The sequence below is a fragment of the Ammospiza caudacuta genome, chromosome 20, assembly GCF_027887145.1.
Source record: "Ammospiza caudacuta isolate bAmmCau1 chromosome 20, bAmmCau1.pri, whole genome shotgun sequence".
NCBI lineage: Eukaryota > Metazoa > Chordata > Aves > Passeriformes > Passerellidae > Ammospiza > Ammospiza caudacuta.
In genome coordinates this window covers 8,381,592-8,408,885 of record NC_080612.1, presented here as the reverse complement: position 1 = coordinate 8,408,885, position 27,294 = coordinate 8,381,592, and the positions used below count along the sequence as shown (strand labels likewise).

Here is a 27,294-nt window from a genome sequence, read left to right as displayed (position 1 = left end):
CTGGCCTGGGTGGCTTTGGGAGGAACAGGACCCTGTGAGCCCCTCAGCACTGCAGAGGGGACGGCATTGAAGCCAGGACCTGCATTTCTCTGTGCAAAGAGCTTTGCTTTGTCTCCCGGGTCGCTGCCATTCTTCAGGAGCATTTACATGCAAAGAAGAGCTTTGTTTCCTAAGATCTGCTGTTCCTGCTCATTTCCTAGCAAAGGAGGCTGACCAGGAGCACTGGGAAGGAACAAAGACTCTGCTTCCATAGAAAATCCCTACTAATAAAGCAGGAGAGGGGAGAGTGTGTGCAGCAGGAACTTTCCCTCTCAGAAATGTCTCTCCTATGTGGGCAATCCCACACTGGGCTGCTCCTTTATCCACTTTATCCCTCTCCCGGTGTCTCTCCCTATCCCACAGCCACAGGGAGGTGCCCCCGATGTCAGTGTGATGTCTCCATGCGGTGCATCCATAACAAAACCTTATTTGTTAACAACAGAAATCAGCTTCTCCGTGAAACTTGCAGCACACAGAAGGCAACACCAAGCAACAAAGGCAGGAGGAGCATCCACTTCCACCAAGCAACTCTGCTCTGAGCAAATCCTAAGGGAAGGGCAGGGTGCAGGCAGAAAACCTCTGAGCTAGCATTCAGTAAAAACTCTATTTATTCACCCCTCTTGGTTACAGCTGGGCAGGGAAGGGGGTACAGAGGAGGAGGCCATGCACTCCGGGCTGCTCCGTGCTGCTTTATCCCACGTGTCTGCCTGGGGAAGCTGCCACAGGCTGGCGCTTTATTTCGCAGTCTGATTAAAAAAAAAAATCAAAACTAAATAAATATTGTTCCAAAAGAAGCCAGAGGAGAGAGCAAGCCTTTGGTACAACAGCTGCATCTCCAGCAAGACCCCGAGCTGCTGTGCTGGACCCCTCCAGACACAGCTGGGGTTGGCACAGGCTCTGCTGAGCCTGTCACGCATGAAAACATGGAGCAAACAACAACAGGAACTTGGTGAGAACTCTGGGTCGTTTGTCACAACCCCCACGACTCTGCTTTGTGGCCCCGGGACGAGGGGAGGTGACAGTCAGGGTTTGGGAGGATCCAAAGGAAACAGGCTCACTCCAGGGCACTGCACTTCCAGCTCCATTTGCTTCCCAGTCTTTGGGGTGAAAGCAGAGCGCCGTGCATGTACAAGGACAGACTCCTTTGACCTCACGTCTGCTCTGCTAAGTTCCCAAAGGTGCCTCAAAATCGGAGCCTAGAACGCAGAGGCCGATGCAGTGTTCCTTTCTATGATATATTTTTCTTATATATAGTATATATTTTTAAACCAGCCCTGCCAAGTCTATTCTCTCGCTCAGGTGCACATCACCAAGAGTCATTTCCCACCATCCCACGGCGTATAAAACAGGAGTTATGTGTCTAAGGGAAGTCGCTTCCTATTGTTCCCTCTCCTTCCCCCTGGCTGGGAGAGCGGGGAGCGGAGGTGTCGGGTGTCAGGTCCTATCGATCCATCTCATCCAGGAGAGGCGTGGCGTCCCCGGCAATGGACATGGGCGTGCTCTCGATCATGGGGCTGGGAGAAGGGCGAGGGGTCAACCTCTGCTTCTGTTTCCTCCGCTCAGCCTCCTTCTCCTGCAGCCACTGCTCGGCCATCTTGCCCCAGTCGATGGCAGCGTGGGTGTTGGTCCTGCAAGGACACGGGGACAACGTGAGATGTGACAAACAAACTTCCCTGCCCTCCCTCCCTCTCTCCCTCCCCATCATGCTGCTTCCACAAAACCAAGGAAAGCAATGGAGACAGGACAGGGATGGGAGCACTCAGAGCTACTCACTTTGGCTGCTGCCTCTGCCTGGAGCTGGATGAGGGCTGCGACTGGGACTGGGTGGACTGGGGTGTGGTGTTGGCCTGCAGCTGGTACTGGGGCGTGGTGATGGGCTGGCTGGGAGTAGTGTAGGAGTAGCTGGGGGTCATCAGAGGGGTGGCCACTGGCTGCTGTGCTGGAGTTGTGAACACCTGTGGAGAGAGAGCAGAAGCTGTCAGGGGGTGGACCCTGCCAGGCTGGGGGGGTCCTGCACTGCCCTGCCCACCCAGGAGGGTGCCCACCCTCACTGTGCATGCCCCCAGCCCTGCTGAGCACAGCACATCTGCTCCCCTGAGAGCTAGGCCAGCACAGCCTGCCCTCCTTGCTCAGCCCAAGGGGAGATGCTGGAGCCAAGCAAAGGCAAGGGTCACCAGAGGCATTTGGGGCAAGCCAGCAGCAATGACATCCTGCAGCAGGCACAAAGAACAGATAAATTCTACCTCTGCAGGCTGCAGAGAAGGTGCAGCAGCTCCCAGGATGGCTCCCTCCCACAACCCAAGCCAGCTGGCTTCTTGTCCCATGAAGATCTTAGTGTCTTTGCTCCCCGGACTTCACCTCCCTTTTTTTTTCAGATGTTTTGATGATTAATACATCGAGTTATCCACAGTCCCTGCCTATCCCCAGCTCAGCATTTACTGTGCCAAACTTCCTGAAAGCCTCCCAAGGTGCTCTAAAGGAGGATCACTCCTCTCTGCAAGCCTTGTCTTGCAGCATCTCTTCTTTGGGTGCAGCAGCTGGGTGTGTTTTTTGCACCCTGCGTGTGTTTTTTGCACCCAGGCTCCTCAGTCCTCCTGCAGCTGGAATTTGCCTTCGTGCCAGCTGGGAGCTTGCAGAGTGGGCTGGGAGCAGGCACACATCAAGAAAGGCATCACCATGAGCCAAAGCTGCCCAATTCCATCTTGCTCCCTTGCAGAGCCCCTGGGCGTTGGGTCAGGCTGAGGTGTTCCTCTGGTGCAGCTCAGAGATTAGCACTGAGCTGAAAAGCCCTGCACACTCAGCGCATACCTCCCCAGCTAATCTCCTCCACTGGCAGCTCACGTTGCCAATCCAGGGGCACAATCAGAAGGCTGTGTGCCCTCACGGCTGGATCCCCCCTCTCCACCCTGCCACATTCCTTGGGGGCCAGAGCAGTTTGCTCCTTGCTCCAACTCCCCCCAGAGCAGGGCTGTGTTACGTGCCTCATTCCTCCAGTCACGGGAGGCAAAAGGAAACCTGGTTCAAGAATCCAGCCTGTGCAGCACCATGGGAACAAAACCAGGACTTGGGGACACCAGGCGGTGAGGGATTCCTTGGGCTCCAAGTGGTTTTAGCAGCAAGGAGAAGTCAGCAGAAATGGAAGTGACACCTACGTGGTACGCGCTGCTGCCGCCGCCGCTGCCCCCGTAGCCGTACTGGCTGGAGCCCCACTGTGCTGGGGTGGCATTTGGGTTCTGTCCCTGGCCTGTCACAGCAGCAATGGCACTGAACATCTGGGAAGTCATGTTCTGTGGCAGAGCATTCACTGCACGTGTCAGGTCTGCAAGGGAGACACGCTGCATTAGGAAAAGTGGAGCCTGGAGGAAAAGCTCAGGTCCCAGTCCCAACTGGGAATGGCCTGCACTGACCTGCCAGGTTGATGTTGGCTGGAGTAGCATTAATGGAGGCTGGAGTCCTGGTCCGACTGCTGCTGCTGGGGGTGATACCTGTGTAAAACACCAAGAGGTTGATTAATTCTCCTGGAGGAGCAGCCATTGGTCTGAAACTCAGGATGTGAAGTTGTTCTGGCATGATGGTTTGCTACCAGGGAATGGTGTAGGCTGGATTGTATGGTGGGGGAGACAAAGGAGAGGAAAGGGACTGGTCCAGACTTTGCTGCACAGCCCACTTGATGAAAGATTAACTCTCAGGAGAGCTCTCAGTAGGTTGGTGCATGGAGCCAAGCATTTCAAGCATTGCTCAGAAACTTCCCACACACAGAAAAATCCTAGGACACATTTCTGGAACAAGGAAGATGGAACTGTCCTTTAATAACTGCCCCTGCTATTGTGTGATAAACAAACAGCTGAGGCACTGAAGTTTCAGGGTGCTCACCTGGGACAGGGTCCTGATAATGATCCTTAAACCATCGGAAAAGTCCATTCACAGTAGGGAAGACTTGGCCCCGGTAGCGGAATCCCTCCGGTGTCACTGTCACATACTCTATCCTGGGACAGCAGGGACAGCATGAGACATCATGTGCCAGCCACTCACTGACAGGTCACACTCAGAACAGGCATGGACTACAACCACAGCCTGGTAATGAACAGATAGATCCACCCAAGGCACTTTATCTTTAAACAATTGCTTCAAACTACCCTGCCCTTCCATGAAAAATCTGCTTTTCCATGAAAAACCCATCCCTCCCTGCCTACACTCCCACAGTACAGGGCAGTGTTGCTCGTGGCAGCCAGATGGTTAAGAAACATGGGAATCTCCTGGGTGAGATTTACTGCTAGAATTGGGTCCTCCACTGTCAGGAGGCCAGATCCTGGCAAAGAGGAGGCGTGATTTACAGGGATTTTGACAGAGCTGGAAGAAAAACTGGCAGCAGTCAGCTGAGGTTTGTTACTGGGAGTACTCAGTGCAGAAGCTGGGCTTGCCTCTCACTTACCTTGGTTTGCCTCGAGGCTGATATCCTAAGAGGAATTTACCAGGTAGGTCTTTACAGGCACTAATAAAATATGGAATAAATGTTGGCTTCTCTTTCTTGGTCTTTATCAGCAGCTCTTCCAGCTTCTAATTAGAGAAAAAAAAAGAAGATAAATGCTCCAGGGGAGCCCACATTTTCAGCAGCACACAGAGCCCATGGATATCCTCCTAAGCAGTTACCACATCCTGGGATTGTCTCACCTTCTTGTCTCCACCATTGCAGTCCTGATAGTATTTGTGGTTCAATAGGTCTCTGGCAAAAGAAGCCATTGGCTGGACATAACGAGCAACAATTTCATCCAGGTCTTCAAACTCCTTTGAACAAACACATTTAAAGAGGTATTTAGGGTGTATTTGGTCATACACTCTGCACAGCAAGGCTTGAGGGAAAAAAAAAAAGAGACAAGTATTGTCTAAGGATCCAGATAATGTATTGGAAGAGCGTGAAAAGACAAGAGTGTAAAAGCAGCTGCAAGGACAGAAGGGCTGTGTCAACTTATAAAATAAATCATTCCCTTTCCCAGGTGTGCTCTGCAGGTTTTACCTCTGTGTTGATCCAGAGCATGGAGCCCAGGCTGAAGGCATTCTCCTTGCCCTCCTCCCGGACATCCACGTGCTGGTAGATGCCATCGTTGACCTTCCAGGTGACAGTCAGGTGGTTCTCCCCTTTGCTGCTGGGCCGGATGATCACATCCCCTTGGTCCATGGTCTCCATCATCTTCTCTGCTTGCTTGAAGCTGATGTTGTGGAATGATGGGTGAGCAATTACCCTCTTGATGTACGCTGGGGAACAAAGGGAACCTTCAGCCTTCCAAGAGGAACTGCTTTAATGCAACTGTACCTAATTGTGCTGATTGTCCTGGAGCAGCCTGGGGAGGCTGGAATTACAAGGGAGAGAGAAGTGAAGAGAACTCACTTGTCCTCTGCTGCTTTCTTTTCATGTCTTCTTCCTGTTTGTGGTCCGCTGCCTCGGAGTCGAAGTCGTAGTAGGTGTCTTTGGGCAGTTTCCACTCATTGTTCTTGTCCATCAGGTCTGAGGTCCTGCAGGTCAGGTCTGCACTGAACTTCTCAATGTCAATCTTCATGATGCGGCAGTGCACGGTCATTCCCACCTGCAGAGGAGGTGCCAGGGTGAGCAGCAGGTTTGGCTGATACACCAGAATCCCTGAGCTACAGAACAATCCATGTGGGATCCTGCTGGCACTGAGGAGATACAAATCACCTCAGCCACTTCAGACTGATACAACCTTTAAAAGTGATCTTTCTACACAAACTGGAAGTCAACTGATCCCAAAAATTACCGGAATCAAAGAGACTGAGAGAAAAATGGGCAGCTCTCCAGCACATCTGTTACCTATTACCCATCACATAGAAAACTGCATGTCTGGAGGGTGAGGACAATCACCTTTTGTATTTCAAATATCTTTCACAATGGGAGCAGCAAAACTGGACTTCAAGATGTGTAAGAAAGCAGTCATGTATGCTCCAAAGCAGACACCCGAAGGACTGCTCTAATAAATTGTGAGGCAGAAAATCCCCCCACAAAAACAGCAATGTCTTAGTTCAATTAACCATGATGAAGTTAATTAATAACTCTTTAAAGAAATGCTAAGACCTCTGAGCTTACAGGATTATCCATCACCTGCATGGCCTGCTGAGGACCCCAAAAGACAGCAAAGATGTTAAACCACTATTTTATTATGTGATAAAAAGGTGTTACTCCATTTCTTTAAGAACTCTGTCCTGAGCAGGACCAGTAACTCTGATAACCTCTACAAATTAATGGAGAAGGAAGAAAAAGCTGTAAGAGGGAAAATGATTGTCCAAAAGCAGTTCAGTGAACTCTTTAGAAAGCCAGAAACAAAGGGCAGCTCTGCATTAGAATGCCTTCTGGTCTCCTAAACCCAGACTCCAGCCAGACAACAATAAATCCTCCTGCAGCACAACGTGTTAACTGATTAACAGGGTCCCACCAGCTGCCAAGGGAGATTTGCACTGTGGGACAAGGACACTAACCAGAACCTGAACTTCCTGCTGACTTAAAGTCCTTACATGAAAATAAGGTCGGAAAAGTCATTTAAGAACAGTGTTATTAACCAAACTCTGAGTCTTTGGTATTGGCTCCAGGCTCTTCCAGCTCTCACTGGGAATGTGAAAATCCACTGCTTTCATACCTTCACTCTTTCTTCTGGCCTCTTGACCACCTTGTCACTAAGAAATTTTGTTGGGATGAAGCCAGCAACGCCATTATCCAGACGTGTCTTCACTCCAATGGCCTGACCTGGGCAGGAACCGCTGTCAAAATGGTTCCAAACCTTGAGCAAGGCAAAAGCAAATAAATCATTCAGCATGGAAACAAAATAGCCCCAGCAGTTCATACTCAAAACAAGTCCAAAAGCTGTGTCAGCAAAGTGGTGCAGCCAGCAGAGACTTGTGGAAGGGCAGGGGACAGAAGACTTCAACAAATGCTACCCAGTAATGCAATCTTCCTCCTCCAGTTCTGCTCAGCTTATGGGACATTGCAACCAGGAAGGTCAGAACATTTTTAGACCCTGAACACTAGCCTGTAGCCAGGGCTGGTCTCTAATGAACACTATAGGGGTTTAAAGTCACGGATTACCCAGGCTGGAATTCAGTGTTTAGAAGGGACCTAAAGTACAGCTGCATTAAGCAGCAGGTAGTCCAGATAAGTTCTTAAAATTGAGAAGGTGGCAGAGCCTTCTGTTCTCAGTGTCACAGGCAATTTTTCTCTGCATAAAACACGATCCCAGACCACAAACAAGAATGCTTTATGTGTCTGCAAAGAACTGGTCAGCTTAGCCCCAGGTCCATTTCACTCTAAAAGCCACAATGCAGCCATAAAAGACCTGTCAAATCTATACTGAAGCAATTAGTCAGAAGTGCAACAGATTTTATTTACAGCCAAAGGCCACATCAGGTTGGGATCCTGGGGCACTGCAGACACAATCCTGGCTCTGATTCCTTGTCTCCCAAAAACCCTACACAACACTCCTGGTGATAGCAGCCCCCTGAGAAAGGCAGGAGAAGCAGCCCCACCTCACTGAGCTCTGGGAAGTTGTCCTGCTGGCAGAAGGGGCACTGCCAAAGGCCAGTTTCATCATTCCGTATCGCCTGGTCGTAGCTCTCTCCCTGTGGGCGCCTGTGGGCAATCCCAGTCACATTGCAGATGATCATTTTACCTGTGGGGTGATGGGAGAGGGGAAGAAAAGAATGAAAATCTGCAGAGCTGGGCAGTTCCCTGCATCTAAGGTTGTTATCCGTGCATGAAGGTGTTAGGAGGTCACACAAGTACTTGAAAAACTGCTTCACACTCCACCACAGCACTGTCCCAGCATCACGCTTGTCACAGACATCTTTTATGAAAAATTCTTTCCTTAGGATTTTTCCTCCTGAGAAGCTGAGAGGCCTCAGGAACAAAATGTAAACAATAATTATCTGCTGCTGTGGAATGCAACAGGTGCATCTGTGATTGGTCTCACGTAGCTGTTTCTAATTAATGGCCAATCACAGTCCAGTTGTCCAGACTGTCTCGGTCAGTCACAAGCCTTTGCTATTCATTCTTTTTCTATTCTTAGCTAGCCTTCTGATGAAATCCTTTCTTCTATCCTTTTAGTATAGTTTTAATATAATATATACCATAAAATAATAAATCAAGCCTTCTGAAACATGGAGTCAGATCCTCATCTCTTGCCTCATCCTCAGACCCCTGTGAACACCAACACACACACTCACTAAGATCCTTCTGCCCCACCTTCACACATCCTGTGTCAACTCAGGAGGACAGAAAGCAGGGATGTGAACAGGGCTGTACCTATGTAAAATGTCTCTGGAGTTTCTTTGGTCAGCATATTGAAGACCTCCTCTGTGTTGGGAGAGCGGTACGGGGTTCTCAGATCCTTGTATCTGCAGCTTAGCTCAGCTCGGATGTCATACAAAGTGATGTGCTTGTCACCATAGCCCTGTGGGGGATTCAGAGATTGTAAAGGCATGAGCAGCAGGAAGAAGGTCAGTAGGAAATCCAGTGTAAGTGTTGGAAGAACCCAAGCAACTTATGAAACAGCAAATTTTAAAAAGGGGAATGCAGCAGGTACCAACAAATGGTGAAACTCAGTCACAGGATGTTAAGGAGGTCAAAAGGACAAACATATTTAGAAAAAAAATCAGGGAGAAGAGCTTAAATGGTTAATTACTGTTCCCTGCCCCAAGTGTACTTTCTGCAAGCATTTACTGCATGCCATTGTCAGACTCTGACTGCTCATTGTGGCCATTTATACATTTTACAACAGCACAGCTAATGCCCAGCTCCCAAAAAGGATAAAGCTATAAAACATGAGAATCTCAGCTGGGCAGCAGAGCTCCCCCTCTGTTTCTCAGCACCAGGAACCCCCAGTGCACCTGTCTTTCCAGTTCTTCAGCAAAGGCATCGAGATCCAGGTCTTTCAGGCGCTCGGGGTTTTCCAGGATCTCCTCCAGAGCTCCTGCAGGATTTGCATCCTCAGCTGACTCATCGTATTCCAGGGCATCCACTGCCATTTTCCTGGCCCATTCATAGGTTTCAGGATGGACCCTAGAGCCATCTAAGACTTCAATGTAGGAATCAGTGCTGAAACAAAACCAATGTTCAGATCAGGCTCTGAGCTGTTCCTGCAGCTCAGTGATCAAGCACATTGTTGAGCAGCACTGCTGCCCTCCATGGAACAAAGCACTCCAAAAAGGACACTGAATTATTCATTGCTAAACCAACAGGAGCCAAGGCAAGACCTGGCAAACTCCAGTCTGCACCTCCAAAAACACAGCCAGGTATTTTGGATGCTGGGTGGATTTGATCCCTGCACACCACAGCTGCTCTATGAGCACACAGCTCCCTCCAGTTTCTCTCCTCACACAAACTCAGTGTTGCCAATGAGCTGTTTGGATGGGCTACACTTTACCCTCAGCATCTCTGGGATTTGTATCCTGCAAGAATCAAGGGATCTAGGAGTGTTGGATCACTCAGTGTAGGGATTCAGCCAGGTGTTCTTTCTCATATTGCTTTACAAGGGCAAAAAACCCTGAAGAAATCATGTATCTAGCCAGAAACAAGGCTACAGCTGTCCTCAAAACACCTCTTGTGCAGTTACCAGTAACTTAATGCTCTATATACTTCCCAGTACTACTACTGGTTTAAGAGGAAGCCAAATTGCTGAGTTATTTTTCAAGTTTGAAACTTTAGAAAAATAAAATACTGTTGAAAGGACCAGACAGAAATTAAGCTGAAGTGCCTATGGGTTACTGATGACTCCATGACAACTATTTTAGGGAACAATTGGTTTTAGTCTAGTTCCTCTTGACCACAAAGAGTCCCTCACACCAGAACAAGCCATATAATTAATTTTCTGCAGTACACACTGCTGCTGTGCAAGTTTAGCTGCCTGTAAGAATCAGATTAACAACCAGCAATACCTGAACTTGGCCTAAAGTCAGAGGGGCCACACAGAAACTCTAGGGAACACTGACTCAGGGAAGGTCACTGTGCCACCCTGTCACTTACACTGATCCCACAGAACATCAAATACAACCCAATACCCACCTATCACCCAGTGATGCTGTGTCAATTTTGATGAAGCCAGCACAGTTGATAAACACTTTGGGTCCCATGTGACACATTGTAACCAGCTGGGTCCTGTTCTCCAGACGGGTGTTGTTTTGTTTTAAGATCTGCAGAGAGAGGCAAGAATGTAAGCCTTGAGAGAGGCAAGAGTATAAACCCTGCTATTCAAACATAACATTGCTCACTGAGGTTGTGGAATTCCTATCCCTGGAATTGTTCAAGGCCAGGCTGGATGGGGCTCTGAATAACCTGCATTAGTGGAAGATGTCTGTGGCCATGGCCAGGGGTTGGAATTAGATGATCTTTAAGGTCCCTTCCAACCCAAATTGTTTCTGTCTGGGAAAAAAAGCACAGGATTCACACTGCAGTGTTTAAAGCATCTGACACACGCTCATCACAGCTCTTAAGCTGTTGCTCCCTGCCAGTGTCTCAACATTGTGTGAGAGATGATGATTCCACATCATCACGGCTCCAACTCTCAGGAAAAGCTTTGGCTTCCTGCCTCGTGTTTTCTACACTGTGGAGGTGTCTTGACACTCTGACAGCACATCCATTCCTGTGGGTTTGGGAGCTGGCTGGGATTGATGGATCTGCTGAGCTGTTTGTGTTTCTCAAGGACACAAGTCCACGTGGTAGCTTCGGGGCAAGGCACAGCGAGGTAAAAACACATCAACAGAGCTGCCAGCTGGTGATGTGCTGCTTTTGCAGGCAGGCCCAGAATGAATCCTTACCTTCAGCAGGTGAGTGCCTTTGCGTGGTCCCAGGCCACACACGTACTGCAGCAGAGCCTGGCTGTGGGGGTGAGCAATGGCCCTGTTCACATCCACCCCCACCTCGTTCACGCGGTTGATGAATTCGCAGTAGAGCGCGTTCAGCAGCTCCTCCTTCACCACGTGCTCCTGGCAGAGACAAGAAGTGTTAGCCCTGCAAAAGATGGCTCTGTGCAGCCCTCTGCCACGAGCCAAACACAACACACTGGCACCCAGGAGCTGTGTAGCACCTCAGCTACCCCTGAGAACAGCCTAAAGGCTGATGAGAAAGAAGCAATAAAAAAAAAGGAAGGTGCTGTGTAGCCTGAATATGGCACAGAACAGGCAGAACTTGCACAAGTTTAACCTGGAAACCTTTTCTTTGAAAGCAAACCCTCACAGGCTGCTTTCTCTTGCAGAGAAGGATCATTTTAGCCCAAGGAAAATTTACCTGCAGAGGGTGGAGTTTCAGGCAGAGAATATCCTCATCAGAGCTGCAGACCTGGGCAAACTCGATGAGGGGGTCCTGGATGCGGCGAGCGAGGGACACGGCCTGGCGCAGCAGAGGGGGGTAATCCCGGAATTCATTCTGCAACAGGACACAGAACCAGGGAAAACCCTCGTGGGGCTTCCACACTTTGCACCACAAGCAGCAAAGACACATCAGACAGGGACTGCAGCAAGGAAGCACTTGGTGCTCATGGCAAAGAAAGCTGAGGTCAAAGGGTCCCAGGAGCTCTTATGCAATTAGTAATGGAACCATCTCACTAATTTCCAACTACATCAATATCCACTTTGTGCATCTGCTGGTGATGATCTCTTCAGGGAAGCCTAAGATGTTTTGCCTTGATCCAAACATCAGTACGTGACAGTCCAGATGGATCATATGAGACAGAGGATGATGCAAGGCCAGCACAACAAATAGAGGATGACACAGCATGAATGAGCAACAGACTAAGGGAGGGACTGAGGGAGTAGCAGAAGGTTCACCTCAGACTTCTTGCTGTTCATGTAGAGGATGGCCAGTTCATTGTCCACCAGCTCCACTCCGATTGAGGACAGCTGCTGCCCTTGGTCCAGCTCATGAACAATTCTCTTTACATCCTCCATCAGCATCTGAGCATCTCTAGGGAGACACAACCAAGGGGACTGAGGGGAGAGCATAGAGCTGGGTCCTAGAAACAGTGAAATGTAGACAGGCACAAGGAAAGGACTGCAGAGAGACTGGCAAGTGGAAGCAGCACAAAGACTGACCTGTTCTCGCCTGCAATTGTCACCACATGAGGCTTCTTGTTCAGGAGGAATTTTTTCAATGTTTCAATATCCTGGGCCTGGAAAGAAAGTAGAAAATCAGAGTAGAAAGCTAGAGGGTTTCTGTTCTGAGCTACCTAGATTCCTCTCAGTGACAGCTGCACCAAGGCTCACCTTCTTTTCCCTCTCCTCCTCACGCCAGGCATTCCTTCTCTTTGTGAAATGTGGCAGTCGGAGGAAATCTGTCACCTCACCCTCTCCATTAACGAGGGCACAAAACACAGGGTGGTCCCTGTCAAACAGAGATCACTCAGACATGGAGGACTGCTAAAGCTGAACATGCATGCAGACAGCATTCCCTCCCTCCTACCTGGCTGATGAAAAGGCAATGCCCAGCACCCGGATCCCCTTCCCTTGGTTCTCATCCATGAAATCATCATCTTCCTCCACCTGCTGGTCTGGCCTGTATGCAGCAACCTTCAGCCAGTTGTAAAGTTTGCGGCTGCAAGCCTGGGAGAGCAGAGAAAGGACAAAGAGGAGTGAGAAAATCCACTGCAGGGGCCTGGCATAACCCTCCTCTGGAGGAGAAGTTGAACCAGACTCAATCCCTGCCTCTTTCTCCTCCCCAAGAACTTGTGTATGAGCTGTCAGCAGCCATCCCCAGAACACTGCAAGGCTGCCAGTGTCTGTAAGTCCTGCTGTGCCTCATCTCACCTTGAGGACATACTCCTTGGCCTCCACTAAGAGCTTGTTCTTTAATTCTTTGGCCATCTGCACGTAGAGGAACTGGTTGAGGGAGCGCTCGATGGCCATGGTGCGCTGCCGATTCCACTCCTGCACCTGGTGACTGAACTCGTCCCGGTAATAGAACTGCTTGATTTCCTCAAAGTATGTCTGGTCACTGCCATAACTGCAGGAAAGGAGAAGAGGAGATACAGAAAGGCTCCAGACACCTGCATGGACCCATCACTGGCAGATTCCTGCACACCTCAGACTCAGGTAGCTGTTTGGAAAAATTAAGGAAGAGCCAACCCTCCCATCCAATGCTGCTTTAGCTGCTGAAGAGATGCTATCACAGATCACAGCCATATTGCACAGTGTGGCCACTCAGATGTGCAGGAAGGAACTAAGCTGGTTGGGAAACAAACATCATCTGCAAAAATTCCAAGGTTTCAGAGTTTGCTTTCAAGTGATTAAGACAGATGTCTGCTGAAGTTCTCAACAAGGTGACAAAAAAAGCAAGACCCTGAGAGGCTGCTTGACTTTGAGGTGCAGGAAACTACCAGGCCATGACTTTCAGAAGTAATTTGGGTTACAGAGGTGCTCAAAGAGCACTGCATGAATGAGCTCTGCCAAGTAAGAAATGGCAGAGCCAGGAGGAACTCACCCCTCCACTCCCTTCATGTCAATGCTGATATCTATGGTGAGCAGTGCCTCATCCTCTGCCAGGCTCATTTTCAGGAACTGGTCATCTCTCAGCTCCTTCACAGGCTTGTTCTTCATGTATTTAAAAGAATAGGCATAGTGGGCTTCATCAATATCCTGGGAAAGAGGAGAGACAGTCAGCATGCACACAGGCCATTCATGAAGAAAGACCCTTCTGTCTATGCCACAGCAGACAATGGTTTTTATTCAATACCCCCTCAGCCCTATGCCTGACAGTCTGCATTTCCTTCCCCAGCAGGACACAGTGGAATTGCTTCCCAGTCCCAGAGAAACAGAGATTGTTTCAATAACTGAAGGCAACATCTCATCTGGTAAAATGCTGAGACTAAAAATGCAGCACACTGCTGAGCTGGGCTGAGCAACAGCCCGGCTCAGTGTTGCTCTGAGATTTATTCAGAGTTGCCACTGACATGGGAGAACAAGCATTTGTGTGTTATTTAGATCCTTCCCTGAACTGACCCACAGAGTCAGAGCTCCCTTCCTTACCTTCTTCCCCTTTTTGGTTGGTGTAATGTTGATTTTAGCTCGTTCCTGGAAAGTTTGTCTCAGGACCTGTCTGACCAGGGGCTCCCTGGCAATCTGCAAAGCCACCATGTACCGAGCCCCTTCCAGCACTGCTTCTGGGCTTGGGAATTGACTGCAGGCAAAAAGGCAACATGAAGCCTTAGAAGAACGTCCTCAGATCCTCTCACTTGTGTTACATCCACAGTAACCCCACAGAGACCCCCCCACACTGACCTACACACATAATCCTTGGCCAGCTCCAGGGGCTCTGCAGGGAACTGCTCTGTCTCGTGACGCTGGTAACTGTCTCGGAGATTCTCTCCAAACTGCTCAGGTGTCAGACCAAATTTCTTAGCCAAGCCATCTGGTGAAAGAAAAAAAAAACAAACAAAAAGCAATGAGGACACAGATATTGTGGCTAATAGTGAGCAAAACCACCAGTCTTCCTTCCACAGGTGAGTCACAGCACCCTGCAGAGCATGTGGGCCAGGCCACTGCAGGCTCAGCAGGACAGAGCAGAGCCTTACCCAGCCCAGCTGCCTGGCAGATGGTGTACATATCCCTTCGGGAAGCCTGCTTCAGCTCAGGCCCCTTCTGCTCATCATCCTCTGCATCCTCCCCTTCACCTGCAGGAAGGACACATTAGAGAGGCATCCAGACAGCTGGAGAAGAAGCATGTCAGAAGCACAATAAAGAGATTAAACACAACCTACACTGTGCAACAGAGCCCCTAAATCCCACAAAAGCATCTCAAAGGTAACAGTGGCCTTAAAATTATTCAGGGTTGGAAAAGAACTATCTTCAGTGTCACTCTTGCAGTTTTAATAGGAGTATCTCTGGGTTGCACATTAGAACACACATCAAGTTTGCTGATGCCACCCCTGCCACAAGGGGTGGCATTCATATTCCACTGGAAAGCACCTTGTGTGGTAAACCTTGAACATTTTCAAAGGTGCCTTAAAGGTGCCTGAATACCTGGAACTAACTTGAGACAGAATGATTACCAAAAATGCATTGTGCATTTGGAAAGCACCTTGTGTGGTAAACCTTGAACATTTTCAAAGGTGCCTTAAAGACCTGGAACTAACTTGAGACAGAATGACCAGCAGAGATGCATTGTACATTTCACTACTTTCTTCCTATTCTTTCAAACCAGCATTTTCAAGCAGCCCACAAGGAGGAAAGCTATCAAATGTGGGGAGACAAACCTTCCTCTTCTTCACCATCCTCCCGGATCCGCTTTTGCTTTTTGCGAGCGGCCTTGGCAGCATTCTGCATCTTGGGGATGTCTCTGCCATAGTACAGCAGGAAGTGATTGTACACGTCCTTCAGCTCGTCCATGGACTGCACGTCCTTCAGCCTACACAAAACCAGCATGTTACACCCTGCCTGCAGCTCAGAACACTCAAGGAACCTGCTCTGACTCAGGTCAGGCAGAGGAAGAGCCCTTGGATTCATCTCACAAAAGAATTTTAAGTATTTCTCATTATTGGCTTTGTGGGTGCTCTGCAGTGGCCCGTTATTGTCATATTTTCTGAAAAATTTCTTGGCCAGGATTTCTTCTCCCGGGAAGCTAGAAAGCTTCAGCTTCTCTATGTTTAATTCTTCTGGAATGTAATTTGGAGAATTATTTGCTCAGTGTGTGAATTGTTTTTAATTAATGACTAATCACAGCCAGCTGTGTCGGACTCTCTGAGTCTGTCACAAGATTTTATTATTCTTTCTTGTCTAGCTTTCTGATGTCTCCTCTCTATTTCTTTAGTATAGTTTTAGTATATAATTTTCCTTTAATATAATATATATCATAAAATAATAAATCAACCTTCTAAGAACTTGAAGTCAATTCTCATCTCTCACCTCGTCCTAAGACCCATAACACCACAACAATGAATAACCACAGTGGCCAGAGTGCCTGTGCTGTTTGGGGAAGTCAATGGACATTTTAACTCATTTTGGAATGAATATACAAGTCCTGGCACCCTACCTCTCCATGTCAGTAGTATCCAGGGCCCTTATTCCATCAGCCAAGGGCTTGTCTGGGTCAGCAGAGATCTGCTCATACTGGTAGGCCTGCATCTTCTCAAACAGTCGAGTCAGGTTCTGCTTGCGGATCTTCAGCTGGGTCCACTGATACAGAAGCAAAAGAATTCCAGTGAAACACCCCACTGCAGGGTGTTACCTTCTCTCCTCCCTTCCCAAACAGGGATATTTGGGATATTTGTCATCTCAAAATGATCATTAAAATCTTCATCCACAGCCAAAGCCAAATGTGACATGTGGCAGGTTTCATCTCACAGATGTATTATAATAATAGAAAAAAAACAAAATTCATGTTTGGATCTGATAGCAGAGAAGCAACCTGCACTGCTGGCAGGAAATGTCACTACACAATAGGAACTCTGTGAAGGAGGAGGATTTTTTGGAATCCTATTTTGTCAGATATCCTTTTACCACCATACAACAGCAAAAATGCAAAAAAAAAAACCCCAGGTAAAAACCCCAAACATGGCCAAAACAAACTGCTGAAAGTATCAGGCTAAGTAGGAGGACAAACATTGATGGGAAGAGCAGAAATGAAAATATTTCTCACCTTCTCATCCCACTGCCAGACCCTCCACAGGTCGTTGATGTGCAGCTCTGGCTCCACATACTCCTTTCTGTAGAAGGCAATGAAGGGGACCTGGGGCAGAAATGAGACTCGTCAGCCCTGAGCAGGGGACTGGGCTGTTACTGGCAGCCAGGAGTCCAGACAGAGCTTCTGCTCCATGTGGGACCACAAACTAATGAGGCAGCTCTTACTCCACCAAAGAATACATCACATAGGCCAAAAAACTTCTGCAACATCAGGGAACACCTCAGAGAACAGACTGGATGGATCAACCAAGGCTCAAGAGAAATTCCCCCACCTCATTCAGCCTCAAATTGTCCACAATCAGGGAAAATTAATGACAGCAGCTCTGTCAAATAGGCCTTAAAAACCTGCATTTCCACACCTCACATAAAATGAGTTGTAGTTCCCAATGGAGCATCATTTCATCACAGGAGAGACAACCAGGGATGGTATCTCAGCCCCTTCTGTGTACCCTAAATGTTTCCAGCAGCCATGCTAAACCTGTCAGGAAAAGGAGACAGACCTTGGTAATGACGAAAAGTTGCAAATTACCTCAAAATGCTGATTTCTCATGAAATTCAGGGCTTCTTTAATCTTCTGGATGGTGCTGGGCCCCTTGCGGCCGAAGCTGCTGGCTTGTCCACGGTCAAGGTAGTCAGAAGTTTCCTGAAAAGGAAACACATTGTGTTCACTCTGCTCCTGAGCTGAACCCCTAAAAGAGCAGCCCCAGGTTAAGGCTGAGAAATTGTGGCTCTTTCAGCTTTTTTTGTTCCTTTTTCCTCTGTTTTGTGGATGCAAAAATGAAGACACACACACGTCAAATGACCTGCTCAAAACCAGAAATGAAGGTGGGACTAGGCACCACATTCCTATCAGCAGAGCCCTGGAACAAGCCCCAGGCACAGTCCTTTACCTGCAAGGAGATGGTGGGCGTTGCAAAGGCATTCCTATAAATCCAGTCAGCTTCTTCCTCCAGCTCATCATCTTCAGCACTCTTCACTGGGATGGATCTCAGCTGGGAAGAGACAACACCATGAGCACAGGCACGAGCAACACCAGGGCTTGCACTGCCATGTTTCCAATAAGCCTGGAAATTATTGTTTTGAGTTACAGGTTACCTCTGGGGACCCCCACCTACGGGGTGCCAAGGATATCACTTCAATGTCTGCACCTTCTGAGCACACAGGAAACTGCATCAGCTTTACACTAGATAAAGGCAGCTACAGTCCTGTCAAAGGCTTGTGGAAAGGCCTGCAATGGTGCAAAGTCTGCTGTGAAAATCAAGTGAGGATATCTCCACTTCCCACCAGACACCCAAATTTTCTGCAGTTAAATCCTCTGCTCCAATCTATCTGTGCCTTGCTACCACTTTCATTGCTGCAGCCACAGAGTAACAAAAGTTAAAGGAGCTCCAAAGCCTCTCTGGGCACTCAGTCTCAGCCACTTCTCTTTCAAAGGTGCTACTCTAATCACCACTGACATCCATGAAGGTGACAATATGCGTGAACAGGTCACCTACAGCCACCATCCAAACAGCCTTTCCTTCCATGGCACAGACTGGCATGGGAAAAAATTCCTTTGGAAAACTGGCAGCTTCACACATCCCATTTCACAGAGAAGGGTAATAAACCTCTGCACAGAATTACACTAATATACACTAAAGGGAGATGGATTTTTCAGTGAAATCTGAATATAGTGTAAAATTAAGACAAAAACATGAGACACCAGAAGGATTCCACACAGCACAAACAGTACCTTGTACTGAGAGCAGTGTAAGCTTCATCACCTTGAGTAAAGCTGGTTACAGCAGTTATGTGTTGGCTGGCATACAGGTAAGCTAGAAACCTTCCCATGTCTCCTCTGGCACTGCATCTTGCTCTCCATATATCCAGCTCGAGGGATTCCTAACATCACTCAGCACAAAGCCATCTCAGCAGAGCCCAAGCCCTGCACTTCAGCAGTGCAACACTGGCACCCAGTGGCCAGAGAGAAGCTGTGACTGGAGCTAAACCCATATTCACACAGGTACAACAGCTCCCACATCACTGATACTTCTGCATGCAGTTTTAACCTGTACATTTGACAGGTAAGGTCCTCAAAGTGGGGAAAAAGATATTCTAAATTCCATCCAGCAGCTTGCCAGCCTGCAGGTCCAAGCCTGGGAGCCAAAACGCTTTTCTGCCTCACCTGGAACCTCTCAGGCATGTCTGTCATGCGGATCTCGTTGTCCTGGTCCGTGAGGTGGCTGCTCTCCAGCTCACTGGGCTCGTACATCTCGAAGATGCTGCGGCGGCTGACGCGTTTCTTGGCCGCCTTCTTGGGCCGCACGCGCGTCTCCCCTTCCGCCTCCTCATCCTCGTACTCGTACTCCTCCTCCATCTCCTCGTCGTACTCGTTGTACTTCTCAAACTCATCATAGTCAAAGTCCACACCAAAGATTTCCTGGGCTTCCTGCAAAGCACTGGAAAGCAAAAAAAAAAATTACAAAACAAACCTTGTTGCTCAGCCCCACAGTGCACAGAACAGTTCACAGAATATCTTGACAGCAACACAAAGTCTAAGCTTTAGTTTTACACCCAAGGCTAAAAAATCATGGACAAGTACTCCATGATTGGAGTTTTAACTCTGATCTTTACTGTAAATATGTCTCTTAAGGGCCCGGTTTTGGTATCCCTTTAAAAAAAATCCAGGGGAAAAAGGTAAAAAAGGAAGGAGCCACACATTTCAGAAATCACACACTAAAAGCTCTGTGTCTAAATTTACCAGGTTTCTTCTGGGAAAAAGACCAGCAGTACCCAACCACAAGCTGAATCACTCTGCAGTTGCAAGATCCAAATAAGTTGAGCACTATTTTCAAGGCTCCAGGCCAACTTCCAATCAATACTTACGCATCTGTGTATCCTGGAAGCTTCTTTCTCCATTTTGGCTTCTTCAGAGGTTGTCCATCATCATCCACAATGAAGTCATCAATGTCTGGACATTGACAAATAATTCAGTGGTCAGGGAACTCAGATACAGAACTGGTACCTCTGACAAAGCTCAGCCAGTGCAACTATGAGCCTCCACCACAGACATAGGCTGCTGCTGCCTGTCAGACTGCCCAGCTCCCCACAGCATCTCCTACAGCAATCTCACACAGTCCAGGAGCCTGAACCACAGTAACAAGCTGGAACAAACTTCCAGGCAAGCTTGCAGGCAAAGCCATCTGAGTTGCAGCTCAGTGCATTGAAAATGCAGTCAGGAAAGGCCTGGTTGCTTTGGACAGTAGAAAGAATTCTTGAAACTTTTTTGGTAAGTTAGCAGCGGTGAGAGTCTGATGCTGAAGAGAGGTAGGGCAGGCATGCACTGTGCTATGAGGTACTAAACAGTGCCTTGAGTGCCTTCCTCTGAAGCACTTTAATTTTTGAGGCAGCTTAGGGGAGGTGTTCAAGACCTCAGCACATATAATGTGCTACTGCACAAAGTGGTTCAGACAGACAAACCAAATCTGTCACCCAGAAACGTTTAATTCTAAGGACTGCACTAATCAGAACAACAAGAGCTTCCCCATGACAGGATCACAGCCTTTTGGATACTTCTAGTTCAGAGAAACTGAATTTTATTCCTGTGCTGTAATCCTAGGACAAACACTGGATGTAATTGACCATCCACACTCACCAGATTCATCTTCCTCCTCCTCCTCTTCCTCTTCCTGTGGAGCAACAGGAGCTTCCACAGCTTCCCCTCCTTCCTCGCCTTCACCATCCTGAAAGATTTCTTCAGCAATGGCTTCTTTCTCATGTTCTTCCTTTCCATAATCTTCTGCCTCATCATCCTCATCATCAGACATTTTTCGCACTCGCCTGAATTTTTGCTGCAAGGACAATTCCTCATTAGTGCTCACAAGCCCTGGCTCAGCACTGCACTTCCTCTGCAGGCACCTGGGAGGGAGCAGGAGGGAGCACAGGCACACAGGGGAGAGGAGCCACCCCCTTGGGAGCTGTGTCACTTGCATGCTGTCACCACCAGTGCTGGTCTGGTTGATGTGACTCTAATGTTTCAGAAAGAGCTTTAGAGCCCATAACAGCCTGTGCTGACCTTGAGGTTAGCACCACACAGGGATGGAAGATGAGACTGTCCTGAAGAGGTGGAAAGGGAGGAGCACAGCAGACTTTAGGCACCAGAAAAAAGTGTTTTGCAAACTCTGGGAAGCCAGGTCCCAATCACTTGGGCAGGGATAGATCCTGCTTCCTTCAAGCACTCAGCTCTCCCTTTCCAAGAGGGCAGAGACTGATGTGAGGCACTGTCTGCTCATGCCAGGCTGGAGCCCACCCTCCCCTGTGTTAAAACACCCCACACCATTAACAGCATCATGGGAACACAACTCACTCTTTTGACTTTAACACCCAAGTTTTCTTCAATGAGGTCAAAGTCATCATCCTCCAGGCGGTCATCAAAAGCTGGAGAAGAAGCAGAGCAAAGTTACACTCTCCCTTTGCTAATCTGGAAATGCACTCACCCAAAAGGGTACAGCTCACACAGACCAGGGCAGAGGGTGCTCTCTGCCAGCATTACCCCGTGCCCTGCTAGTAACAACCATCACAAAACTCACTGCGCTTTCTCTTTTTGTGGCCAACGTCATCCTCGGAGTCTCCAGAGTCACTGGCTTCCTCCTCCTCTTCCTCATCGTCATCATCGTTAATGAATCCTTTCAGGTTCCCCTGCTCATCCTGATCATCGAGGTTCAGCTCCTCCTCTTCCTCATCTGGGATGAAGAGCAGCACGTGTTAGACACTTACTGGTTATCCACTGGGACCTGTGCAAGCAGCATCTTCCTCCACACCATCCACACAGAGTTTGAACTGAACAATTCACTGACACAGAACCCAGCCAGCTGCTCCTGCCAGATCCCCACTTCTTGTCTCGTGCTCTCTCTGCAGAGGGAACAGGTGGAGTGGTCACACTGGGAGAATTCCTCTGCTTTTACCATTTACTATCAAACTGTGCGACTGCAAGTCCCAGAGGGTGAAGCTGTGTATTTTTATTGCCAATTATAAATATCACTTGGAGCACTTGGAGGAAGGGAAGCACTCAAACAGCTGAGATTATTGACTACAGATGGCCCTGCTGTTATAGCACAGTTATTGCTCCATCTGCAGAGCCACAGAATGTAGAAGAGGACAGCAATGAACACCAACAATTCAGCAAACTCACCATCCTCATCTTCCTCCACAAACTTCTTGGTTACTCTGGGTACAACCTCCCCATCCTGGTTGTACTCCTCCTCTGACTCCTCTGCTTCGCTCTCCACAAAGTCAGACATGGCTGCAACCTCTCACACAGCAGCTGGGGAAAGAGGAAACATGCCTGGCATCAGCTGAGCAAGCAGAACACAAGCACTTCCCCCTTCAGGTTTTGGAGAGAAGGCAGCTAAAGCAAGAAGGGCTTCAAATTATCTACAGAGGCCCTGAATTACCCAGTGTCCACCTTGCCTGGACATCCCTGTCACCAGAGATTAGGCAGCAGCCAGGAGCTCCTGCCAGCCCGTGTCTGGGTGAGGAGGGCAGAGCTGGCACAGCAGCATTCATGGCTCCTGAGGCTGAACGTGCTCACAGCCAGAGCCTCCAGCCCACCCACGCCCTCCCACTGATGCTGCACAGGGTCAGGCACACAGCCCAGCTAATTAGGATCTTCATATGATTAATTCTCACTCAGTTAATGAAGCCAGGGTGACTCTGCAAAGGGCCTTGACTGAGCCACAAGCACCATCTGTAAGTGACTCTGCAGAGCCCCTAGAGCAAACTGGGGAGGGGTCTGGGGGTCCTGGGCTGGGGCAGGGAATTTGTGGCTGCCCACAAACCAGACCACAGCCAGGATGTTCCATGTCAGAAGCCTCCATTCCAGAGTTGAGGAAGCAACAAGAAAACTACAAAACCAGAGTGTTTTTTATATCCAGAACCTTTTGTTTGATGCTTTTCCCAACTGGGGTTTCTGGACACAACATAAATCAAGCTTGGCATGAAGAAGAGTGTTTGCCAAGTTCTGTTTCTTTGAGCCTTCCACTTCTGGTGGTAACAAACTCATTGACATTTTTGAAATTTTCAAAGGAAGTTTTTTTTTAATCTCCCTTTTACATACATCAAAACAACTGAGCCTTACAAGAGTCAGCTATGAGGAAAACCAAATGAACTCCTCAAATGGCTGAGAGGATGAAAATGCCAGCCCAGGAAGAAGTACAGGCCTTTGGGAAGGAACAGTACAAAAAGCAGTTCAGAGGTGTCAGATCTAAAGCCAAAACCTCCATCTTAAATTACATCTGATGTAATTCAATACACAAACACGCAAAAACAACAGAGGAAAAAAAGATGAGAAAAAAAATTCCATATGGCAGGGAATGCTACCTAAACAAATACGCTTTAAAACATTCCCATAATCATTTCCCCACTGAAGGAAATAGTCCCATACAGGACAACCTGATCAAGGCTTTGCCATGACACTTCTTGTGTGCAGATTTCTTGTTCTGCCCCAAGATCCACACATCTGCTGCACAAACACAACAACTTGGAGAAAAACAGGCACTTAGTGCTCAGTTAGAGTTAAAAGGCCCAAGGCTGATCTTGGATGATCTTTTAAGTCTTAAAATACGAGCAGCTCCGAAGGTACGTGTCATCCATATCTCATTAAAGAAAACCCACAACAAAGATGAGGGGAAGACCTCTGCCAGATCTCAGACATGAGTGGAGAGAGCAGCTCATACTCCCTGGCTGCAGATTATGTGGCTGTGGCCAACTCCTGAGCAGGATGCTCCAGACAAGCAGAAATCACAGCAGGCCAAGGCTACTGCTCTGCATCCAGCCAGGACGTGGCTGCTCTGGTTCAGTGTGGGATCCCCATCCTCAAGAGGACACTTCAGAAGTTAAATACTTGTATTTAAGCATCCCTCTCAGAAATAGCACCTCAGAGGGCAGCACTGATGTGTTAATGTGTGTTCCTGATGAATCATGTGAGTACACATAATACAGAAACAGAGATTATGTTTACCAGCCTGTGTATGAATATTCTGCCAACTTCACACTTTCTCACCAATCCTCCTCCTCCAGGTATTCACCACGGTGTATTAACATACACAAACCTGCAGGCTGAGTGGCTTTTCCTAGAGCATTTCCAAGTCTAATAACCTCGTTTATCTCCTGCCCATGATCAATACACAAACCCACCTTGTCAAAGCACCACATCCAATTTCACCATTCTCTGTCAGTGAAGAATTTAACTCACGATTCCAACTTTCTTCCTCATCACTTGCTCTAAAATTTTCTGGCAATTTTACTCCATGTCAATTCAAATTTGTCTGGACATGGGGAACAAACAGAACTTGAGAAAACCATCTTATTTAATGATCCAGCCAAGCAGGTTCCACATGAGCCAACCACCCACAAACCCAGGTATTTTCAGCTCCAGCAAAATTCACCTCAGGACAGCAGGGATGTCACTTAGCATGGAAAAGAGATGCAATATATTAAATCAGATATTGATTAAAGGTGTCTTTCCCACCCTCTGTGCCAGGAGGACTTAATTTGAGACAACACAAGCCAGGGAAGTGGGCAGAGGTGGAATTTGGTGTGGTCACACAGGGAGAGACCTGAGGAGGGTTTAAAGACTCTGGACCAAGGAGTGCTGGGCCAGCACAGCTGTTCTGATCAGGAGTGTCTGCACTTTGCTCAGCTCAAGGGCACAGTGGCACTGACCCAGAGTCCACAAGCACCTTTTCACTGGGACCATTGAGTTCTGATCAGGGCAGGACCAAGATGGACATTGGCTGCAGACTCTGTGAGGTGATGCAGGGCCTGTACAACAAATGCTGCTTTATGAGAGACTGAGGATTTCAGAAATCATTCACACATCCAGTGTGAATAGAAAACATGGACATTGGGAATAGGTAAGTCCCTCAAGAGCTTCACCTGAGCAGGTGTGGGGTGAGAGAAAGCAGAAACATCTGACACTGTCCCAGCTACAGGGATGCCAGCAAAGGCAGGAAACCTCAGTGGTGTTCACAGAATAACCAAGCAGTGCCCTCAGAGCAAGATATATTTATTATTCAGCAATCAACCTCAGGATTGCAGTGTGAATACACAAACCAACAAAGCCAGGTGCTCACCTTGGCTTTAGGACAGCATGGATGCAGCAAAGTCAGCCCTTGACTTCTCCTCATCCTTTATGGAAGAAACTACATCAATCCCACATTAACACTTGTTTTGTGGGGTTTTTTTTGGAGGGAGAGTGCTTGGGCAGGGATGGTTCTAACCTCTGCCACTTCATGATTCAACTCACAGTCCATTTAGGATCACACAGATCCAGGGAACCACAATGACAAAGCCACCACTGAACATCAGCCCTCGTGGCCACATTTCAAAGGGTCAAACCAGAGGATTCAGAAAGCTCAGTGAGAATAAGAGAGCTGGGGAGCTTGACTCAAAATGCAGAGCCTAAGGAAGCCAAATCTATTAATTTTGTCAATTAAATGCTCATTAAATTAATTTCAGCACAGTCCAAGTACATCCACAGGAGTTCAAGACTGGCAGCAAATGTCTGACTGGGAAAAACCCAAATGAACTGCAAAGATAACACCACTCTTTTACCCCCTGAAGTTCTCAGTGTATTTCTCAGTTAAATAATTATCAGTATTCTTAAATTTAAAAAAAACCCCAGCCATGGTTGATCTGGAATGTGTGGATTTAACACCAATAACTAAGCAATGATCTTCAGGCTATGTCCCACCACAGAACTCAGACAAAATAATTGTGGCATATTTTAATTTGAAGCTTATAAACCTCACAGAAACATCCCTGTGAAGCACTGCAAGGCACTCCCACCATGAGAAACTACCCTCACAGGCACCTCAATGCTGAGCTCTTCCTCACAGGCATTTCTTGGTACCCACATGGACTTATGATGGCCACTGGGGCCTGCCAGCCCTGACATCAGCAATACATCACTTTATATTTAGCTTTTACAGCTGTTTTGCAGATTTCTGAAGCCTGCATCTGAACCTGACACTCCCACCCTGCTCAGTGGGAGGAACACGGGGGGGAAGTGATGACTGGGGACAAATGATGGGGAAAGTCCAGGCAGCCACCACAGCTCAGGAACTTCCCATACCTGCTGCGTTGGTTTTGATGCTGCTGCAGGTCCCACCGCCCCCGATGCTATCAGGTGGCAGCACGTCCTGTGGCAGGGTGACACATTTAATAGCACGTTGTGTGAAGGAACACTTCCGCCTGTTTATTTTAGCCCTGCTGCATCATAATTTCCGGCCAGAAACAGAAAACTGATGCTCCCTCCTCGCTTTCTCTGACCTGCCCATGACTTCATGCACCTGGATCAGATCTCCTGTCAGCAAGCTTCTCCTCCAAGGTGAGGACACGAAGGCTTTTCTCGCCCAAAAACCTGCTCTGCTCCTGCCCCTGTGCTTTACAGCGCTCCATTTTTGGGACAGTCTAACCAAAATTGCCAGGACACAAACTGCCAACCATTTACTCAGCAGCATAACAATGTTTTCTATTTCATTCTCTCCTCCTTTAATTTCAAAATATCCCTCTTAGGCTACAACGGGGTGTAGAAGTCGTTTTAAAAGAAACAATTGTTGAGACGCCTACTGCTCTTCCCTGAATAAGAGGAGCTGATGTAGAGCCAATTTTGTGATGTTTGTTACCTTCATTACACGTTCTGCCATATCTCATTTACCACACTAGCACTCCCACCCAGTGTTATCTGGCCTCTGCAACTCCTCAGAATTTAGTTATCCTAAATAATTTAGGAGTAACCTTCCTTCTCCACATCATTGTATTCAGGAAGAAAAAGCAGCAGGGATGAATATGAATCTCCACAATAACCTTACTCCACTATGAGCGATAATCAAGGGTTTGATATCTTTCAGTCATTTATTAAACCCAAAAGGGCTTTCCCAGGCCCTTGGCTTTTTAGGGAGCACCTCGACAGAAGTTTGGAAAGCCTAATGCGGAGGTCTGGCAATCACACCGGCGGAGCAGCGATCCGGGAATCACACCCACAGCGCAGGGAGATCCAGGACCACCAGCGCGGCGAGAAACGAAGGTCAGGCCCTTTTCCCCGCTCCGAGAAAAGCCTCTCGATGCTCCCCACGCCATCGCCTCACACCCTCAGCTCTCCCCACCCTCTGCATCAGCGCTGCCCCGCTGCGGCAGGGGCGGCGGCTGCGGCACCTCCGGGCCCCGGGGGAGCCTCCCCGGCCCCGGCCTCCCCCGGGCCCTGCCCGCCGCCGCCGCCGCCGCCCCGGGAGGCTCCAGCCCCACCCACAGGGCCGCACCGGGCCCGCCGCCGCCGCTTCACCCCGCACCGGGCCCGCGGCGCAGCCCGACACCAACCTCGGGCACGTCCCTGCCGCCTCCACCGGGGCTCGGAGCCGCCGCGGCGCCGGCTCGGGCGTGACACCCCGGCCGGGACAAACGCGGGTTCGCCCTTCCCCCGGTAAGGGACCACCGTTGACCGCCGCCTCACCGGGCCCGGCGCGGCCTTACCCGAGGGGCCGAGGGAAAATGGAGGCGGTGGCGGCGGCGGCGAGCGCGGGGGGCGGAGCGGGCGAGCCGCGACCTCCCGGC

At 48.7% G+C, this 27,294-nt stretch overlaps 1 protein-coding gene across 1 annotated transcript; it reads right to left on the bottom strand.

The window, feature by feature from the left end:
- Positions 1-629: 629 nt before the first annotated feature.
- On the bottom strand, positions 630-27,257 carry SUPT6H (SPT6 homolog, histone chaperone and transcription elongation factor). Its single transcript, XM_058817637.1, has 37 exons — positions 27,061-27,257; positions 21,875-22,006; positions 21,273-21,425; positions 21,050-21,120; positions 20,339-20,534; positions 19,570-19,654; positions 18,869-19,142; positions 17,595-17,696; positions 17,234-17,347; positions 16,661-16,750; positions 16,055-16,197; positions 15,279-15,430; positions 14,598-14,696; positions 14,305-14,434; positions 14,053-14,203; positions 13,508-13,662; positions 12,835-13,030; positions 12,491-12,630; positions 12,295-12,412; positions 12,124-12,200; positions 11,860-11,995; positions 11,321-11,458; positions 10,852-11,019; positions 10,100-10,227; positions 8,926-9,133; positions 8,342-8,489; positions 7,567-7,709; positions 6,684-6,824; positions 5,426-5,621; positions 5,054-5,292; positions 4,711-4,824; positions 4,472-4,596; positions 3,913-4,025; positions 3,447-3,524; positions 3,192-3,358; positions 1,813-1,994; positions 630-1,667 (listed from the first exon to the last, which is right to left on the bottom strand). Exons 2-37 carry the CDS (start codon positions 21,981-21,983, stop codon positions 1,481-1,483), a joined length of 5,166 nt encoding a protein of 1,721 aa, XP_058673620.1. The 5' UTR covers positions 21,984-22,006; positions 27,061-27,257; the 3' UTR covers positions 630-1,480.
- Between the last annotated feature and the right edge of the window lie 37 nt (positions 27,258-27,294).

Bases quoted from the DNA above. Each gene is read 5' to 3' on its own strand.
- SUPT6H (XM_058817637.1), bottom strand. From the start codon at position 21,983: ATGTCTGACTTTGTGGAGAGCGAAGCAGAGGAGTCAGAGGAGGAGTAC. The intron at 19,143-19,569 runs GTAAGTATTGAT...TTTGCTTTCCAG, and splicing joins CTTCCAGGATACACAGATGC to TGCTTTGCAGGAAGCCCAGG. The intron at 13,031-13,507 runs GTGAGTTCCTCC...CCTTTCCTGCAG, and splicing joins GACATGAAGGGAGTGGAGGG to TTATGGCAGTGACCAGACAT.